The sequence below is a fragment of the Impatiens glandulifera genome, chromosome 6 (assembly GCF_907164915.1).
Source record: "Impatiens glandulifera chromosome 6, dImpGla2.1, whole genome shotgun sequence".
NCBI classification, from domain to species: domain Eukaryota; kingdom Viridiplantae; phylum Streptophyta; class Magnoliopsida; order Ericales; family Balsaminaceae; genus Impatiens; species Impatiens glandulifera.
Window position 1 is genome coordinate 12,030,594 of NC_061867.1, and position 22,649 is coordinate 12,053,242.

At 27.9% G+C, this 22,649-nt stretch overlaps 1 protein-coding gene across 1 annotated transcript; it reads left to right on the plus strand.

Annotated features, from left to right (window-relative positions):
- The first annotated feature begins 17,533 nt into the window (after nt 1–17,533).
- On the plus strand, nt 17,534–20,298 carry LOC124941444 (allantoate deiminase 2). The gene is made up of 12 exons (XM_047481774.1): nt 17,534–17,775; nt 17,918–18,006; nt 18,087–18,190; nt 18,285–18,369; nt 18,458–18,574; nt 18,651–18,760; nt 18,847–18,952; nt 19,020–19,106; nt 19,251–19,493; nt 19,570–19,695; nt 19,772–19,933; nt 20,015–20,298. The coding sequence occupies exons 1-12, from the start codon at nt 17,619–17,621 to the stop codon at nt 20,135–20,137; spliced, it is 1,509 nt and encodes a 502-aa protein (XP_047337730.1). The 5' UTR covers nt 17,534–17,618; the 3' UTR covers nt 20,138–20,298.
- The last annotated feature ends 2,351 nt before the right edge of the window (nt 20,299–22,649 follow it).

Genomic DNA, 22,649 nt, shown 5'->3' on the forward strand with positions numbered 1-22,649 from the left:
ACCCAAACTAAGACTTTTTAGCTAGGACCGAGATGTCCGGCTGAGGATCTTGAGCCTCGACTGATATGCTCCTGACCTAGGACCGAGGGCTCTTAGCCCTCGACCGATTAAACGAACCCAGGATCTAGGACACTGGTCCTAAGGCTTGTTTGGTTCTCATTTCCAAAATCTAAAATTATTTTTGTAATTTTTGAAGATCAAACCATTTTCTAAAAATCCCAAAAAATTAAAAAATGATTTCAAAATATTTTTGGGATATTTCTCAAATTAAATATTTTGATAAGGCTTGTTTGGGATTTATGTTTAAACATTAATGCCCTTAGATGATTGATATTTTTTAAGTATTTTCCTCTTTAGTCGTCATCAGCAACAAGTATTAGCACTTCAATATTGTTGTTACAATATTTTAAATAACGCTAAAATTTATGAATGCTTAGGATCAGAAGAATAATTGATAAAAATAAAACGTTATACAATTGATTTTCAAAGTCTAAATTTATAAAGTAGATACCTTTTTCAAAATGGGTACGGAGGATGAAGCGCAAAAGTTTTTTCTCGAGTGTCACCAAACTACAAACTAAAAACACTATAGCCAATACGCTTGTACACGTATGCCATTTTTATTGATTTTCAAAAATTAATTGGCGACTCTATTTTCAAATAAGTAATCTTCTTTAAATTAATTATTTTAAATTAATTTAAACAAGGGATTTATAAAAGAAATCAAATTGTTATTTGATTAAATCTAAATCCTTAGATTATTCAAATTTGAAAATAATTAATTTAAAAAGCTATCAGGAATTATCAAAATCTTTTAAAATAATGTTTTATTTTTAAAAATATTTCTGACACGTAAATCGAGTTTGAAATTCTCGAACCTCAAGCTTTCCGTGGAAACTGATAAAAGGTTTTTTTGGGTTATAATGATCTTCTTGAGAGTATTTTAGATGCAAATTGAGCCATTTGCAATGACAATAGTCGGTCTATTACATGATTTTGTGTCAAGTATGGGGATGCTCTTATACAAAGTACATTATCTAGATCTTTTACTTAAGCAGAGTACAGAAGTATGGCTAGGACGTTTTGTGAAGTCAAATGGATTACTTAGTTATTTACTACATGATTTAAGTGTGAAATTCACATCGGCAATTCCATTGAGATGTGACAATCAAGTAGCGATACATATCACTTAAAATATTTTCTTCCGTAAATGTATAAAAATTTTGGACATTAATTGTCACATTGTACGTGATCATTTCAAACAAGGCTTCATTCTTCCTCAACACGTGTACTCTAGAGTGTAGTATGCAGATATTTTCACTAAGGCGTTGAATTTAAGTATGTTTTGTTCGCTTCGAGACAAGATGAATTTGAGAGGCTTACATATTATGAGGGGATATTAGAATGTTAAATAGTTAAGAAGTTAAGAGTGTGAATCAATTTGTATTAAGCTACAAAGTTATATGGTTTATGGAAGATACGACAAAACCCTAAGTGAATTGTGAACTGTACGATCAATGTGCCGTGTGCGCTGCAATATGTCGACAATATTGTCGCGGTCGTAATTTTCGTTGAAGAAACCATCCGTCGCATTCGCAAAGAAATCACACACCGTTCGTTGTCGTGCGAACTATGCCATCTGTGTGATCCGTGTGTCGTGCGTTCATCTCTCGGTCGAAAGGGTCGTCTTTTCGTAGAAATATAGTAAATCTCTTTGTCGATCTCTCTCAATTGACAATTGATACCATTCTCGGTCAAGACTAGAGTACATCATGAAATCAATTTCCTTGAAATTTTACAAATTTCAAACCTATGTGTATTGTAAAATTGTTAAAAGCTTCACTCACATGAATCCGTCCGTGTCGACCACTTTAAATATCACTACAAACATCGTAGCTTCAGCAGTACGGGCAATTCCCTCTTTATCAATAGTTGGTACAAGCCCGACTAACTCTCTTAATCAGGCAATGGGTGAATCCAACACCTGCTCCCTTGATCTTAAGACAGAGAATTCAAATGTAACTAACCTCCACAAAGGCTTAGGAGAGAATCTCACGAATATCCTCCTTGAAAATTATGGATCTCCAAAGCCAAGAGCAAAAGAGTGGAGATTAGACTGACGTGAGCAAGAGTAATAATAAGGATTTTGTAGTCAGCACGCCATGTATGTTTTCTACCAATCCCAATAACACTCATGAGATGAATGCAAATGATAATAGAACTGTTAGTGGAATACATGTTGATAGCCTAGATTGTGATAGTCTAGAACATGCTCTAGGAAAAGATAGAGTAGTTCAGGAAGATAGTCTAAGAAATAAAAATGCACAAGTTATTAACTCGGATTCCAATGGGAATCAAATTCAACTTGAGACTATTGAGATACCTGACTCAGACAAAGAAGCGGGGAAAGTAATCCAGAAAGAATTGAAAATAGAAAGAATTAATGTAGAAAATCTGGGTGAAACAGGAAAAGCGTAGGGAATGGTAGAAAAAGTATTGGGTAATAAAACAGACCCGAGGAAATGGAGGGTCAGTTTTAATGTAAGGGCCAACTTGAAAGGGCTTAGAAATCAGATAACGAAATTATTGATACTGGGCAAGAAAAGGCCAAATCGTTTTAAGCAAAGAGAAAAGCCAACAGTACACAGAGTAGCTCAACATGCATTACCTGCAAGACTGGAATCACCTAAAAAAAGAGAATTACGATACTATTGTGAGCTGGTTTGTTGAAATTTTGAGAGAACTCTCTAAATGCCCAAAAATCAGAGTCTACTTCATAAAGAACAATTCTAATTGGAATGTAGATCAGGTCTGGAAGAAAGCTGAAGAATAGAACAAAATTTAAGGGAAGGATTAGAAAATAGAGCAAAAGTATAGTACAGATTAGAAAACATGGAAAAACCCGAGTAACGAGCAGAATGAACAACATGAATAGAATGCAGGGCAGAAGAACAAAGGGGAAAAAATTTGACAACCTAGTTCAAGAAAGGGGAAAGATTTTCCTTGAAACATTTGAGCAAAAGGTTGAAATTACCGGTTCTCCGTTTGAATTCAAACTACCCCAAAAAGTTGAGGAAAATTGTGTAAAGTCATGGAATAATGTCATAGTGGGAAACTTCATCGGAAGAAAGAATGTGTCATTTCTAGTAACCAAAAAAATCATAATGGAACAATGGGGAGAAAATGGTCTAGAAAAGGTAACATAAAACATTAATGACTTGTACTTTCTCAAATTCAAAGAAGGATCAGATTTTGAAAGTATTCTGATCAACGGGTACACATTTGTTGGGAAGAACTACATGAAACTCGAAAATTTGGCAAAAGGTATGAAGCTCTTAAGCAAGCCCAAAGAAACTACGCAAATCTGGTTCCAATTGCGCATTATCCCTCCCTACATGTATAACCCTGAAATATTAAGTCACTTTGTGAGCCTATTGGGGAGTTCACTCTACATGGACCCAATTACAAAAAAAATGTGAGCATATGACTTATGCTAGGATGTGCATTGAAATACACCCGAGATCAAATTTCATACCAAATGACGGTAACAGACAGAAAAGGTGAACCCACAATTATAAGAATCTCATATGAGTGGAGGCCGAGTAGACACTTTGACTATAACACATTCAAACATGTCTGTTACAAGTGCCCGAAAATGATTGAAGAAGAAAGGAAGAAGAAGATCGAGCAAGAGATAGAAAAGAAACAGAAAGAAGAACATGAAAGGTTGGAAAAGGAAAAGGCTAAGAATGAAATGAAGAAAGAGGTTACTAAAGAATCAGTATTGAGTAAGCAGAAGGATCGAGATAAAGAAGGAAATTTAGAACAGAGTTTTGAAGAACAGGGGAAGGATGATAGAGTGGTAAGAAATTCAGAATCAAATGCTGAGAATGAAGAGGTAACAAAGAAGCTTGACCTGGAAGGAAGAATCAATACTAAAGAGGCAGTAGAAAAAGAAAGCGTGGGAGAAAGCAAGAAAAGGGAAGTGGGTGAAGGAAATGAGAAAGATAAAGTAGAGGTAGTTGAATCGAGTGAAATTGTGCAATCTCCAATTCAGAAGAAGGTTGACTAGAGAAACACAAAAATCTCAAAACAGCAAGGTAAGCAAAATTAAGGAAAATACAATTCCTTAAAGCCCTGTTATATGGGAAAAATTAAAGGAAGAAAGGGTAAAGGAAGGAATGGGAAGTAAAGCTGGAATATCTTTTTTTCATTAATGAACTTAATGACATGGAATATTAGAGGGTTAAATGACCTTATAAAGAGAATAGTGGTTAGAAGAATAGCAGAAAGAAATGAAATCACAGTATTTGAAATTATTGAAACAAAAGTCATGCAAAGTCAAATAGAGAACGTTGTCTAGGGTTGTTTCAAAGAAGAATGAGAATTTATTCATAACTCTAATGGGGTTAAAAACAGAATATGGGTAGGATGGAATAAAAAAAAGTTGAAGTCAAAAAAATTTTGAAAGCAAACAAGTTATTTTGACAGAGGTTATCAATCTAGTGACAAAGGTAAAAATCTTCTTTGCGGTAGTCCATGCAAGTAACTCTAAGACAGAAAGGAAGACACATTGAAATGATTTGAGAAGAAACATTATGGACGAAGAACTGTGGGTTATTATGGGAGATTTTAACATTACAAGATTCAGGAATGAAAGAGAGTCTGAGACAGACATAACACAAGACATGCAAGATTTCAATGAATACATTCGAGACATAAACTACATTGAACTGTCTTTCTCAGGTAATCTATTTTCATGGTCAACTTCAAGAGGGGCCGACAACATGAGAATGAGAAGAATTGATATAGGCCTAGTGAATGAAAAATGGGTGGAGTTTTACCCAAGAAGCCAAATTTAGGTTTTGCAACCAGGTATCTCTAACCACTGCCCTTTGAAATTCTTTTAGGAAAGAGAAAAAAATAGAAAAGACCATTTAAGTTTTTCAACTTATGGATGAAATATGAAGGATTTAATGAAATACTTAATGAAACTTGGAATATCAAAATTAATGGAACAAAGATGTTCAGAGTTTGTGAGAAACTAAGATTGAAAGGGAATTTGAATAAGTTAGACCGAAAAAAATATAGTTGGATTTCTAAAAGAGTAGAGGAAGCCAGAACGAAACTGTAGAAAATACAAAGCAAGGCACAAAGAGCCCCGAATCTACCTTATAATAGGGAAGAGGAAAAGGAGGTTATTACGCGATTCAGAGACCTCTATTCTTAAGAGGAAAGATTTACTAATCAAAAATCTAGAGAAAATTGGCTTTCATTAGGAGACAAGAATACTTCTTTCTTCTATAAAAAAATGTTCATCAAGGAATTTCAGAAATCAGGTCTTAAGGCTCACATACTCAAATGAAGATGATTTATAGGGACAAAAGGCAGTTCATGAAGAAGCAATAAATTTCTACAAAGAGCTGATTGGAATAGAAACGAGCACAATAATAGAGGACAACCGAAGATTGCTTCAACAGATTGTGCAAAGAAAAATTAGTAAAGAAAGTGGTAACCAATTAATTACAAGAGTCGGTATGGAAAAAGTTATAAAAGTAGTGTTTTTGATGAAAGGGGATAAAAACCCAAGGCCATATGGTTTCAACGCAAACTTCTTCAAAGAAAACTAGGAAATAATGGGTAAAGATGTAAGCGAAGGGATTTTAGAATTCTTCCAAAACAGAAAAATGTTGAAGCAATGGAATGTCATAGTGTTGAATTTGATTCCTAAGAATTTAATTCCGGAAAAAATTCAGGACTTTCGTCCTATTTCATGCTGCAATGTTATTTACAAAATTCTTCCGCGACATTTGAAAACAATTATTGATAAGCTTATAGAATTAGGACAATCAACATTTATTCCTAAACGATTTATTTCCCATAACATCCTACTCATGCAGAGCTTATTGAATGAATATAGCAAGAAAAACATATCGCCACGTGTGACTTTTAAAATTGACATTAGAAAAACTTTTGACTCGATCAGATATGGATCAATTCACGAATTCCTCCATGCTGTAGGTTTTTCAATCATTTTCATTGATTGGATTATACAATTTATTTTCACTCCTCACTTTGTTGTAAGCGTGAATGATATTCATGGAAGCTTTTTCAAGGGTGAAACGGGAGTAAGGCAATGAGACCCTATATCACCTTACCTATTCGTCTTAATAATGGAAATTCTTGACTACATTTTTAAAATGCTTCTGAGAAGTCATCATTTCAAATTTCACATGTACTACAAAGAATAAGCAATAACACATATATGTTTTGCAGATGATCTATTTTTTGTGGTTTATGCGGATGTTGAATCTGTTAGTATAATGAAAGAAGCTTTAACAATTTTTTCGAGTATTACAGGTTTATACATCAATTAGGACAAAAGTCAGACTTTCTATGGAGGGTTTAATGAAGAAATGAATGAAAACATATTCAATATTATGGGAATCAAGGAAGGTGAACTAATAGTGAAATACCTTGGAATACCCCTATCATCAAAACAACTCTGTTATAATTACTTCAGACAATTGGCAGAAAATGTTAGAAATTTTGTCTTGGGTTGGGCTACGAAAAAACTATCTTATGCATGTAGAATCGAGCTCGTTAAAAGAGTCATTTTTAGAATTATTGGCTACTGGGCACAATAGATAGTCATCCCAAAGAAAGTAATGACTAAACTCGATAGAATCATGCGAGATTACATCTGAGGAACACAAGGCAAAGGAGGCAAAAAAGTCAAATGGGAGGATGTTTGCACTCTCATAGAAGAAGGCGGACTAGGAATAAAAAGTCGTATTGAATGAAACAAAGCTCTCATCATCAGGATCTTATGGGAGTTGGAGCAGAAAGCGAACTCTCTGTGGGTCAAATGGGTGCATACAAGACTTATGAAAGAAGAACAGAGTATCTAGACACAAAGCATCAATGAAAGAATGTCATGGTCATTGAAGAAGATCTTAAAAACAAGAAAATATGTATTTCAAATGGTGCAAATCACAATTAAAAATGGAAGAGGGGTAATATTATGGCATGATACTTGGCTGGATAAAATTCTCATTATATTCAAAGAAGAAATGCAAGGATGCAGAGTTAGAAAAGAATGCATAAAGTACTCATTTAGAGACGTATATGAAGGTAAATGTGATTCACTTCTAAGGCGTATTTCAGAATGTGATAGAATCATAAACCTAATGAGGCAAAACCAACTCAATGAAAGAAATAATGAAATATACTAGAAAACAGAAAGCAACAAGATGTTCATTACAGGAAAGGCATGGGAAAAGGTTAAAATAATAGGACATAAGGTAGATTGACATAATGTGGTATGGTCTCCAAAGATTATTCTCTGTCGCCAATTTATTCTCTAGCTAGTATACAGGAAAAGGTTGACAACAAAAGACAGAATTCGAAAATACATAAACATTCCTGATATCAATTGTGTCCTATGTTCGGGAGTTGAGGAAAGCATAAACCATTTATTTGGGGTATACTCTTTTGTAATACAAATCTAGAGGAAGTATGATGCAAACATGAACATCATAAACTTTCTAGGAATATGGAAAGAAATCCAAGAGTTGATAAAGAATAAAACAAAAGGAAGATCCTTCTAAGTAAGTATGCTAAAAAGCTACTTTGGAGCAGTAATCTACAATATCTAGAAAGAAAGAAATTCAAGAACTCATAGTGGAAGTTGAAGATATTTGAGAAGATATAACTTCAGATAGAAATGCACTTATTCAATTCTGAAGATGAATTAAAATAAATAAAGAGAATAGAAAACTCTACTAGATATGGGATATTTCGTTTGAGAAAGTCACAAATAGAATCAAAGTAAAAATATATAAGCGATAATTGATTGTTGTTGTTGTCTGTAATTCAATTCTTATTTTATTGTCAAATCTAGAAATTGTCTAGATCTAATCTTAAATTTTTGTATTTTTTTTTCTCTTTTAGGTTTTTAATGAAATTGCAATAAGTTGTTTCCAAAAAAACTACAAATTATAAGATTAATATGTAATTTGATATATTACACGTTAATCAAATGATAATAAAAGATAAAATAATAAATTAATTAGGAGAAAAAACTTAATAATTATAAGGAGAAATAAATCAAATGAATTATAGATGGATCGTATAGTACATTAGATATAAATAGATAATATATATATATATATATATATATATATTATTTTAAATAAATTTGGAATTATTAATTTTATTTTGTTTTGAATATATTTTAATTTAAATAAACATTGGTTTATATATATATATATATATATATATATATATATATATATATATATATATATAATTACATAATAAAATATTTATATAAAATTAATAATAAAAGATAATAGATTTATATGATTAGAAAATAAAATAAAAAATTGTTTTATATAGAGAATATATATAATATATATGATGATAAAAGATAAAATAATAAATTAATTAAGAGAGAATTATAATAATTGTAAGGAGAGAAATCAAATGGATTGTAGATAGATTATATAGTACATATTAAAATAAATAAATAAATATATTTGATTAAGCATTATTATTATATATATAAAATTAGAGAATAAAATATTTATATAAAATAAATAATAAAAAATAATATATTTATATTGATGATGAGAAAATAAAATAAAAAAATAAATTATTCATACTCAAGAGAATATTATATATATATATATATATATATATATATATATATATATATATATATATATATATAATGGGATAAAAAATGTATAATAAAAGATAAAAAATATTTATACAACATTAATGATAAACAAAATAATATAATATATTTAAGGTATAGGATAGAGAAAATAAAATAAAAAATTATTCTATAAAGAGAATATATATTTAATATATAAAATATTATATTATAATAAGATATAACAATAAATTAATTAGGAGAAAAACGTAATAATTATGAAGACATAAAATGAAAATATTGAAGATGGAACGTATAATATACCTCCAATATATTTGATTAAAGATATATAAATATATATTGTTTTAAGTAAATTTAGAATTATTAATTTTGTTTTGTTTTAAATATATTTTTATTTAAATAAATATTAATATATATATATAATAAAAAAATTATAAAATTAATAATAAAAGATAATATATTTATATATAATTAATAATAAAAGATAATATATTTATATGAAGAAAAAATAAAATAAAAATTATTTTATAAAGAAAATATATATAAAATATAAATATATATATTAATAAGAAATCAAATGATAAATTAATTATGAGAGAGAAACATAATAATAATAATAATTATAAGGAAAGAAAATCAAATGAATTGTGGAAGGTGCATTTAGTACGATTTCAAAATATTTGATAAAACATTATATATATATATATAAATTTGGAATTATTAATTTATTTTTAATTTAAATAAATATTGATTTATTTTTATATATATATATATATAATTAGTGGAAAAAAGAGTTTCGGTAACGAAGTTATTAAGATATTACTGTTATTATAAAACCGTTACTAATATAAATCTTCAGTAACGGACATTAAGAAGAACCGTTACATATACTTGTATTTTTAAGTTTTTTTTCAATGTAAGGGTATTAGTAACGGTTATTATTAAAACCGTTATTAATATACCTTCACTTTATATTTTTCTCAAAACGTATCAGTAACGATTTTCCCTGAAACCGTTACCAATAACAATATTGATAATGATTTTCCTTAAAATCGTTACTAATATTCCATCAGATGTTTTGTCTTCACAAGAGGTATCAGTAACAATTATTATTAAAACCGTTAATGATGTGCCTTCATTTTATATTTTTCTCAAGACGTATCAATAAAGGTTTTTTCGGAAATCGTTACTGATACCAATATTGGTAACGATTTTTCATAAAACTATTATTAATATGCCATCAGACATTTTGGCTTCACAAGAGGTATAGTAACGATTATAACTAAAATCATTAGTGATGTGCCTTCACTTTATATTTTTTTCAAGACGTATTAGTAACTGTTTTCGTAATAATCGTTACTAATACCAGTATCAGATAGTAAAATATATATTTAGAGAATAAAATATTTATATTAAATTAATAATAAAAGATAATATATTTATATGATGAGAAAATAAAATAATAATAAAAATTATGAAGAGATTATATATATTTTATAAATACATATGATAGGATGATAAGAGATAAAATAATAAATTAATTCAGGGAGAAAAATAAATAAATTATTAAAAAGTTAGGAGTGTGAATCAATTTGTATTGAGCTACAAAGTTATAGGATTAATATATAATTTGAAATATTACATGTTAATAAAATATGATAAAAGATAAAATAATAAATTAATTAGGAGCGAGAAACATAATAAGTGTGAAGGGGAAATAATCTTAGAATTATTTCCAAATTTAGTATATGCATGATAAATTTTGTAAAAGTAACCTTTTGCCAGGGTAAAAGACAATTCTACCCTTAATTAAAAAATTTTGTTATTTCTGTTTCTTTTCCTCTCTCTCCCCTCATTCTCTTTCCGTTTCTCCCCCGGATCGACCTTTGGTTTCCCTTTCCCCGAAGCGAAGCAACGAAACGAAGGTAGTCGATCGATCAACTCCCCGAGGCAATACCGGAATGCCTTCATCATTTCAGGTGAGTTATGCCAATTTTTCTGTCGTTTTTCTTGCATGCATGCTGAAATGGAAGAATGATTTAGGGTTTTAGCGTTTGGGGGGTGGATGAATGGTTTAAGGTTTAATATTTATCTGTCGCAGGCGTCGCAGGCGAATATGCATCTGTCGCAGGCGGAAAATGCATTTGTCGCATGCAAAAAATGCATATGTCGCCTGCGAAAAATGCATCTGTCGCCTGCGAAAAATACATTTTTCGCCTGTCGGAGTTCACAACCTTTGTTGCTTGCGCGATTCTACTCGGAATCCTAGTTATTTTGATCATACACCTTTCTTTCTAACTTCTAGATTTAGAATCTCTTGAAATTTTCTGAAATTTACCGCGTGAATAATACAACAAATCTAGTTATTAAGTGTTGAAGTTTCAAATTTGTAATGTAGATTCTCAGTTATAAAGGAAAGATGCATCCAACACAAATGACTTATATTACAACAACTTGTTGCTTGGTGATTACACTGTTGGTTTCTACTAAATTAGTCTTAACATATATATTATGTTGGAGGGAACCAAAGGAACAGAAGGCTATATTGGTTATCATTCTCATGGCTCCTTTATATGTTGTTGTATCTTACACTGGTTTGTACATTTTACATTGAGCGGTTCTTATTTTACTTTTCTTGAATAAATCAAGGAATGCTATGAAGCTTTGGTAAGTATAGTACCAAACATTTTTAAGGGTTTTGTAATTCCAATGGGAGATTATTCTGTTGTTGTTATAAATGCAGGTGATTGCTAAGTTTATGGTGTTGATGTATAGCTACTTGGAACATATCCTTGAGCAAGAACATAGTTTCAGATGGGGTAAAAGGAAGAGAAATTCACCACTCGTTTCCAATGACTCTCTTTTAGGTGGGTAAAACTTGTTTTTTTAGGTGTAGTTTTTGAGGATTTTGTTTCCTCTGTTTCAAAAATGTGGTTCTTTTTATACTGATTGCAGCCCCATTCAGTTCGGTTGAATCACCAATCGCTAAAGCTTTTAAAGTAGTGAACATGGCAATTTGTTGTGATTCTATTGTGTACAAACAAAACAAGGGATTGTGCTTGAGATTCTAGCTGTCATGTGGCCCACATGATGTGGGTAATAAAATCCCATCATATTTGGATTGAGGTGGAGCAAATTGAAGGGGCGTATCAGAATATGTTGGTGTGTCTGGAGATGATTTTTTTCGCCATTATTCAGCAGTACGCTTACAGTGTTGACCCCTACAGGATTGGTGCTGTATCATCTTCATCGTCAATCAAGGAGAAGAAGAAAGACAAGTAGCTTCATCTCGCTTTATGGACCCCTAAAGTACTCTTCATTAGAAGACAAAAGAAAGATAATCATAAATCCAAAAGAAAAAAGATGCATCCAGATTCTTCTACTGTGTTTTACTCGTGTCATATTGTTTCAATAATATTTTCCTTTTAAACATCTTTGGCGAGTTTGTTTAATACCTTTTACAATATCCCAATGTAGGCACAAAAGGTGTTTGTCCTGTTTTACTAAGTAATTTACTATCACAAAGACTCGACTCAGCTATTGTCAAGCTAGTTTCCATCATAGATTAAAATCCAGATTTATCTGATTTCAAAGGAGAAGTGAGTCAACACATAATGCAGAAATTGTAGAATAACTGAACTTATGGCGTATTAGGTGAATTGTGAACCTTTATAGTGCTAGTTCAACTGACAAGATTTCTCTAAGTAATGTAGAAGAGACAAAAGATCCAATATACACATATATATATACATATATATGATTTTCAGTGATCAACTAAGATATTATTATCACCAAAGGATAAAATGAAAGAACAGATTTTAAGTATAAATGCACTCAATTCTCACGAGCAAAAACCTTTATCTTCCACGAGAATTTACTAGTTGCGAGAAAACAGCACTTGTCGCCACATCTTTCTCCCCATAACTCGCACCCTCCACCATACTTGCTCTGTTGTTATCAAACGTCTCCATAGGTGGAGGGTTCAAATGCATTTTTCGCAGGCGAAATTGCATTTTTCGTAGACGACAAATGCAATTTTCGTAGGCGACAAATGCAATTTTCGTAGGCGACAAATGCAATTTTCGTAGGCGACAAATGCAATTTTCGTAGGCGACAAATGCAATTTTCGAAGGCGAATTTTTTTTTTCGCAGTCAAAAAAATACATTTGCGCCTGCAAAATTGCATTTGTCGCATACAAAAATTGCATTTATCGCCTGCAAAAATTGCATTTGTCGCCTGCGAAAATTGCATTTATACCTTTTTTTCAATTTCGTCTGCGAAAAATACAATTAAAAGAGAGAAACATAATAATTGTAAGAAAATAAAACAAATGGATTGTAGATGAAGTGTGTAATATTACACCTCCAAAATATTTGATTAAGCATTTTTAGATATATAATATATATATATATATATTGTTTAAATAAATTTGGAATTATTAATTTTTATTTTGTTCTAAATATATTTTAATTTAAATAAATATTGATTTATATATATATAATTAGAAAATAAAATATTTATATAAAATAAATAAAAATAAAATAATATATATTGATAAGAAAATAAAATAAAAAACAAATTATTCATACTCAAAAAATATTTTATATATATATATATGATGAGATAAAAAATGTATAATAAAATATAATAATATATTTATATAAAATTAATAATAAAAAATAATATAATATATATGAGGTACATTTATAATTAAAAAATAATATATTTATATGATAAAAAAGTTAAATGAAAATTTATTTTATGAATTGAATATATATAATATATAAATATATACGATAATAAAAGATAAAATAATAAATTAATGAGGAGAGATATACATAATAATTGTAAGTAGATAAACAAATAAATGGTAAATAGAGTGTATAGTACATATTCAAAATATTTGTTTAAACATTATTATTATTATATATATATATATATATAGTATATATATATATATATATACTTTTAAATACATTTAGAATTATTAATTTTATTTTGTTTTAAATATATTTTAATTTAAATAAACATTGGTTTATATATATATATTAAAATATTTATATAAAATTAATAATAAAAGATAAAATATTTATTTAAAATTAATAATAAAAAATAAAATATTTATTTAAAATTAATAATAAAAGATAATATAGTTATATGATTAAAAATTAAAATAAAAAATTATTTTATTAAGAGAATATATATAAATATATATGATGATAAAAAATAAAATAATAAATTAATTAAGAACATAATAATTGTAAGGAGAAAAGTCAAATGAATTGGAGATATGGGTACACATCCAAAATATTTGATTAAGCATTTATTTATATATATATATATATATATATATATATATATATATATATATATATATATATATATATATATTTTGTTTTAATTTGGAATTATTAATTTTATTTTGTTTTAAATTTATTTTAATTTAAATAAACAATAATTTATATATATATATATAATTAGAAAATAAAATATGTATATATAATAAATAATAATAAATAATATACTTATATTGATGAGAAAATAAAATAAAATAAAATAAAACAAATTATTCATACTCAAGAGAATATATATATATATATATATATATATATATATATATATATATATATAAAATGTGATAAAAAAAAAATTTATAATAAAAGATAAAAAAAAATGTATTAATATAAATTAATGATAAAAAAATAATACAATATATATAAGGTGCATTTAAAGTGAAATATAATATATTTATATGATAGAGAAAATAAAATATAAAATGAAGAAAATATATATGATATGATAAGAGATAAAATAATAAATTAATTAGGAGAGAAATATAATAATTATAAGTAGAGAGAAATTAAATGAATTATAAATGTAGAGTGTAACTCCAAAATATTTGATTAAAGATATATATATATATATATATATATATATATATATATATATATATATATATATATATAAATTATTTTAAATAAATTTAGAATTATAATTTTATATTGTTTTAAATATGTTTTGATTTATGGTTTATATATATATAATTACAGAATAAAATATTTATATAAAATTAATAGTAAAAGATAAAATATTCATATAAAATTAATAATAATAAATTTTATATTTATAATAAAATAAAATAAAATATTATTTTAGGAAGAGAATATATGTAATAATAAGAAATAATAAATTAATTAGGAGAGATAAATATAATAATTGTATAGAGAAAGAAATCAAATAAATTGTAGATGGAGGTTTAATACACTTTCAAAATATTTAATTAAATATTATTAGATATATATAAATAAGGATAATCACATTTTTATTAATTCATATAAAACTAAAGATTTTATTTTTGTAAAAATCCTCTATAAACAAAAGAATAAGCAATGTGAAAGAGAATCTTTATTATTATATTTAATAGGTTTTATTGTTAAAATAAAATAAAATTTGAAATTTAATTTAGTTCAACAACAAATAAAAGAATCTTTATTATAAACATCATGAACCTATTCCAATTTTCTAGTTGTACCTTTTCATACCATAAATTGATTTCATATATGTACATATATAGACAGCAATTGAATGAACAACATAAAAATTAACATTATTTACAGAAATCAAGTTAACTCTCCTAAAGATAAATAAATGAGCTTTAAAATCTGAAGGCCTGTACAATGACCGTGTAAATATTTGACCCGTTTTCTTAAATAAAAACACAATAAAACACTGTAGCAAAACTCATTTTTAGCTACCAACAAAAAAATTATAATAATATAGTGTTTATTAATATATTTATACATAGTCAATTGCACATCTTTCAAGGTAAAACTCTAGTTTCAATGATAAATCTAGACTATATACATATAATATAATTGATATTTTATAATGTAAAACTCAATATAATGATAATCAACAATAATAAATATATATATATATTTTTTTCATTATTTTTATTTTAAAGTACAATTCCATTCTTACAACTTCGTTTTAATTTAATAAGTTTTAAGTGTGAATCAATTTGGTTGGTAACATTTGATTTATTAATCAACAATAATAAATGTATATAACATCTAAAACATTATTATAATTTTTATTTTAACCTCTAGTAAACACAATACATAATTTTTAAAAATTAGCACGATCTTAACACAATTTTAACTTAACATTCTATGAATCGAACCGAAACCTCTTATCTTTTAAGTAAAACTTTTACCACTTAAATTATTATAATGAATTTATTAAATATTTTAAAATGTATTAATTAAAAAACTAATTACTAATTATAAAAAAAAACATATTTTTATATTTAAAATATAATAAGTTGCATGAAATAGGACAAAAGTAGGTGTTTGGTTAAGTTGTTTAATGTTAATCCCACCTAATTTAAATTTTGTGAAAGTTATTTGAAATTTGTTATTTTAATTTGTAATGCTTAATGACCTGGTTTGCACATGTAAATAATAATATTATTAATAATGAGAGATAGAAAGCTGCCAAGATGACAATCACTCCCTCCACCGTCTCTGTATATTTGGTTCACTTATTTGGCAAGGGATTGTTTGTTTTCATATCATTATTTTATTAATTATAACATTAAATTCATGAATTAAAATATTAAAATAATTTTTTTTTTTCTTTAAAGAAATTTATTTTATTATTATATATTCATAATTTTTAAATTATTTTATAAAAAACACTTATCTCCTTAAAATTACTATCTATCATATATATATTTTTTTAAGTAAGTTTAATTTTCTTGTATAATGTGTATGTACACATATCTTATTAGCTGCTTTTAGAATAACTAAATTCATCTATATTTCTAGAATAATAATAGAACAATTTATCAATAAAATATTTCATTATTATAATCAATTTCAATATTTAGATACTTATATTATTTAATAGTTATATATTTATGATTAAATATATCTGTGTAAAAGAAAGATATTACTTGCCTTTTTTAAAACACTTCCTATAAAAAAAATGTTATTAAATTTGTTATATATCTATTTAAAATATATTTTGAAAAATTATTTTATATAAATTAATATTAAATTAAATAAAATAATATATTTTTCAAACCCATGCCTTATTCTGTATGGTTCTAAATTGGCATTTGCTACTATTTTGATGACATGACATGTACTATCGCGTCCATCATATATAAGAATATAAATTTTTAATTTACTTTTGATTCAATTATTTGTTTGATTGATAAACATCTATTTCATTTTAATACATTGAACTAATTGAATTCATCTTTTTGTAACTGAAGTTAGGCTGAATCTATATAAGAAATTATTAAAAAATATCTTAATTTTTTTTATTTAGATATTAATTTAGAAAATTAATATTAAGTAAAAAAAAATTATACATTTTTTTTAAATTAATTTTTATTTATTTATACATATATTAAAAATGATAAAATTATTTAAGGTTAACGACAAAAACATGACATGTAAAAAAAATACAACCACGTTACTCAATATGTTATCGAGTTCGTATTTTCGAGAAAACCGATTAATTCTTGACCGATTCTATCAGTTTTCCGAAACGATTACGAGAATTGAAAGTTTTTTTAGATTATTTAAAATGATTATTTCTTAATATTTTAAAATAAATTATCTATGTTTCAAATAATTTTATGGATCATTATTTAATATAATTTGAAAATTTTAAATATTTAAGAAATGATTTTATTAGTTAAATAGTTCAATAAATTAAACATGGCTGAAAATGAAAGTAGACAAATAAGAAATCGGGTTATCGGGTCAGAAAATCGGGTCATGAGTCACATTCCATACAAATTTCTCGTTCCTTTGATAAAGGTGACGTGAATATTCAAGATAACAGCAAAGGGCCGAGAGAGAGAGAGAGAGAAAGGTTCCGTGGTTTGCTTTGCTTTGCTTGTTTCCAAGCTAGCGGGCAAACATGGCGCCTACTTGTTCTTTCTCTTCAAATCTTTCTTCATTCTTGATTCTTCCCCACAAAACCTCTACAACCCATATGCTTATTTCTCTTATTCATGCATGTATCCTTCTTTCTCTTCTATTCGCCGATGTTTCTGCAAATCTTCTTCTTCAAACTGGTAATCCCTCATCTTTTTCATATGGGTTTCAATTGTTAATTGTAATTGGAGAATTGCCCTGCTCTTGTTTTGGTTTTAGTTTGAGAAAGGGATGTTTTATTGATTGATGTGTGGAAAATGGAAATTCCTCGTTTTTTTATAGGTATAGAAGATGCAAATGTTGCAGAAATTGATCAATGTCAATATGTTTTAAGAGATGAGGCTGTCATGAGACTTAATGAGCTTGGAAAGGTATAGTATTTACTATTGATAGATAGATAGATAGATAAAACAAGAATCTTTCAATATCATTTGATAATATGATGAATTAGGTGAGTGATGCTGATGGGTATCTTGAGAGAACCTTCTTAAGCTCGGCTTCTCTTAGAGCAGCCATTCTTATCCGTCAATGGATGGAAGATTCGGGTTTAAAAACGTGAGAGTTCTATATCTTCTTCTTCTTCTGTTTAGTTTTGTTTTGTTTGAGAAATTCCTGCAAATTTAGCTAGTGTGTTTGCTGATAAACTTAGGTGGGTGGATCTAATGGGAAACGTGCACGGGCGAGTGGAAGGAATGAATGCAACTTCGAAAGCTCTACTAATTGGTTCTCATTTGGTAAACTTGAAATCCAATTGGTTTGGAAGATCTAAAAGGAAATTATCTCATTGTTCAAACTGATTGATTTGGTTAAGTTTTGTAACAGGACACTGTTATTGATGCTGGTAAATTTGATGGTGCTCTTGGCATTGTTTCTGCTTTATCTGCACTTAAGGTTCTTAAGATTAGCGGCCAATTAGAATCACTTAAACACCCAGTTGAGGTAACCCAATTGCCTCTAATTTAGTATCAGAATTCAAATGAAATTGCAATTTTGATGAAGAGAATGGAATTTTCAGGTCATCGCGTTTAGTGATGAAGAAGGAGTGAGGTTTCAATCTACTTTCTTAGGTAGTGCAGCAATTGCTGGGGTTTTACCTGTTTCAGCTCTGCAGACAAGTGATAAGAGGTATATATATCGACAGGAGATCATTTACAGACATTGTTCCTTTTGTTTATTTAATCAATCAAATTTATTGGGTAAGCATTATTCAGTGGTGTAACAGTGCAAGATGTTTTGAATGCGAACTCCATAGGAATTTCGGAGGAAAGCTTATCTGGAATGAAGTATGATCCTGATACTGTTTGGGGTTATGTTGAGGTATAACTTCTTCTCTTTTTTCAATCTTAAAACATGGGACTTTTTATTTTAATGTTCTGTTTTCCAGGTTCATATTGAACAGGGTCCTGTGTTGGAATCGGTTGGGCTTCCTCTTGGCGCGGTGAAAGGAATTGCTGGACAATCTCGTTTAAAGGTATTTCATTATTATAGTAACATTAAAATGGGGCTCTTCAAGGTTACAAACTGTCCAAATTTCATGGAAATCAGACAGTTTGATTGTGGATGGGTAAAGCTTCGGTGTTTCTAAATGGCTTTGTCTGTCATTTCTTCATTGCAGGTGACAATCAAAGGTTCACAAGGACATGCAGGAACAGTTCCAATGTGGATGAGACGAGATCCCATGGCTGCTTCGGCCGAACTAATTGTGCTGCTGGAGAGTCTCTGTAAGCAACCAGAGAAGTTTCTTTCTTACGATGAAGAATGCAAAGGTTTCTCTATGGAATCGTTTGCCAGCTCTCTTGTTTGTACCGTTGGAGAGATATCAACTTGGCCAAGCGCCAGCAATGTCATCCCAGGCGAGGCAAGTCTTACTAAAATTTTCAAATAATTCAAGTGGAAAGAAGTCTTGTTTAGAAAATGAACTGTTATAATTGTAGGTGGCCTTCACTATAGATGTAAGAGCAATGGATGACATGGGTCGTGAGGCGATTATATTTGAATTCTCGAATAGGATGCATGAAATATGTGATAAGCGGTCTGTTTCTTGTAATATCGATAGGAAGGTGAGATTGATTTGCTTTTAATTGATAAGGGTTAACATTGAATGAAAAATTAATTTGGTTAATATGTCGCACACAGCATGATGCTAATGCAATTGCTTGCGATGATGGGCTAAGTGCGGAGCTAAAGGTTGCAGCCAATGCTGCAATGAAGAAAATAGCAGGAGACATTATCGATGAAGTTCCTGTTCTCATGAGTGGAGCGGGACATGATGCAATGGCAATCGCTCATTTGACCAAGGTTTGTATGTTTTTCATATTTGAAACAAATGTTTGCCCATTTTCTCCCGATAATAAATCTAAAAAGAAGGTTGAAATATAGGTAGGAATGCTGTTTGTACGATGTCGCGGAGGAATCAGTCATTCGCCGGCTGAGCATGTTTCCGATGACGATGTATGGGCGGCTGGCCTTGCTGTTCTTGCATTTCTGCAAAATAAAATGTGAATTATGTAAATAATGTTGATTACATAGTCTCTGTTTTTTTTTATTCTCAAATGAAATAAAATTTAAATATGTGTTCCCAATTCTAACTAGGGATGGTAATATATGTGGTTCTAAACAATGGGTATTTTTATTTTGTTCAGGTTGATCTCTATTATCTTAAATATTTGTTTATATAGTATAAATAATTTAATATATTTATAATTCTAGCAATTTATATTGGAAATTGCAGTCGGTCACCATATTTTATAAATGATAAATTAATGTGATAACTTTAGAGCCATGTTTAAATTAAATTAAATTTATTTATTTTAATATTTATATGAGAATTTATCATAAAGTGTTTACATAAGTTTATATTTTAACTAAATGAATTTTTTTGTTTAATCATTAACCATTCCTTCTTTAAATAAATTTAAATTCAGTCATATTTATATACGAATGGACAGGAAATGGGTGAGGATGTTATTCGTGTTCCATGTTGATTCCGCTCACCATTGTATTTATTTATTTATTATATTTTATAAAAAAAATTAAGATTATTCGTTTATAATAAGGTAAAGTTTTAACATATTTTATAAAAAAATATAATTTTTTCATAATTTTTTATTTAAAATATGTTATAAACAGTGCCGGTGATTCTTCGAAACCAAATCGAGATGGTAAATGCTCATATTAGGTGAGTCTATCAAAAAAAATCTATATAATGGGAGTCGACCCTGAATTGTTTTTAGTGAGATTTAAGATCATAACTTACTAGGTTTATGATCTTGAACCACTATACTATAATAAATTATATATAAAAATTTAATAAATTTAACTAACTATCTTAGTTTTACAATTGTATAAATATTCTATATAATATATCAAATAATTCATATTAACATTTTAAAAATAAATTTAACAGTTGATTAAACAAAATCAAATACAAAAACATCAATATAAGAACAATTTCAAAAATAATTATTAAATAAAAACGTAAAAATTAAAGTTGGATTTTTCGTTAATCATGACATTAATTAATATTTTACGAATACGGATAAAATTATTCAGCTATTTAAATGATGTTTAATTTTGAAAGTGTTCGAATTGCCAGGTCGAGAGCTGTGATTAATTTGGATATATATGTGAGAGTAAATGAATACTTGGGCGCTGGATTCTTAGTTGACCTGCCCATAAACTTAAAACGGTTAAAAATAAAATAAAAAATGTTATATGTATGTTTTGAACTAGCAACCTAACAAAACAATTACAACTTTTTAACCAACTAGGCTAATAACATTTTATATCTTTAATTCAACACCAAATTTGATGAACGCGGGACGTTATAACAATATAAGTTCAACTTTTTAACTAACTAATTTATATATATATAATGATGCTTAATTTTGAAAATGTTCGATTGTCGGGTCGAGAGTTGTGGTTAATTTGGATATATATGTGAGAGTAAATGGATACTTGAGTCGGATTCTGGGTTGACCCGCCCATAAACTAAAAAAAGTTAAAAATAAAATAACTATAGATATGTTTTGAAATCGCAATCTAACAAAATAAGTACAACTTTTTAACCAACTAAGCTAATAACACTTTTTATTTTTAATTCAACACTAAATTTAATAAACACGAGACGTTATATATAACAATATATTTTTATCCGTGTACATTACACGGGATTATTCCTAGTACATTAATTATATGATTACGGAGGACAATGAATACACTACTAGTCAAATAGTATTATACCGAACCTCATATCCGATTTCAATATAGTTACATATCTTTGACCATGTCTTTGACAGTACCTCATATTCATTTTACATCTCTGATTCCTAGCGGGTATCAAATATCCGATAATATAATATTTTTTTAATTTGAAATAAGAACTTAAAAGAAGACGAGTAAATGATAAACTTAGGATTAGAGATATGAAATGTAGGAGGTAGAAAAGTTATAAATATTGTATAGAATAATTTAATATATATGAGCTATTTTATGTATAAATCAGATATGAGTTTCGGACCGTTATTAATCACTACTCATCCTAGAACTCGAACCTGACAGTATTTTATTTTTATTCTTTACTTTTTACCCGAATCCGATATGGATTACACTTTCCCAGTCCGCAAGTTTCATATTTTCGAATACCATTGACATTATTATATACGACTTTATATCACCGGACTATATAGAATTGAGTACTCTGTATTTTAAAAAATATATATTTTATTATGTGTTTAAAAAATATTTAAAAAAATTAATGTATTTACCTTCGGTCAAAATTTCGGTGACCAACGCTGACTTGATAACATAATGTGGCAACTTTAAATCAATAGTGATCCATGTGAGTCTATAAACCCTAGCCCCGAGAATTTTGATGATTTTTTTAAAATTTCAGTCGGAGATGTTACAGATATTTTTGAATGTTTTCATTGATAATGATCTGACAATTTCAATTTTTCTTTCACCATGTATAGTTTATATCATCTAAAATTTATTACAATTGGAACTATATATA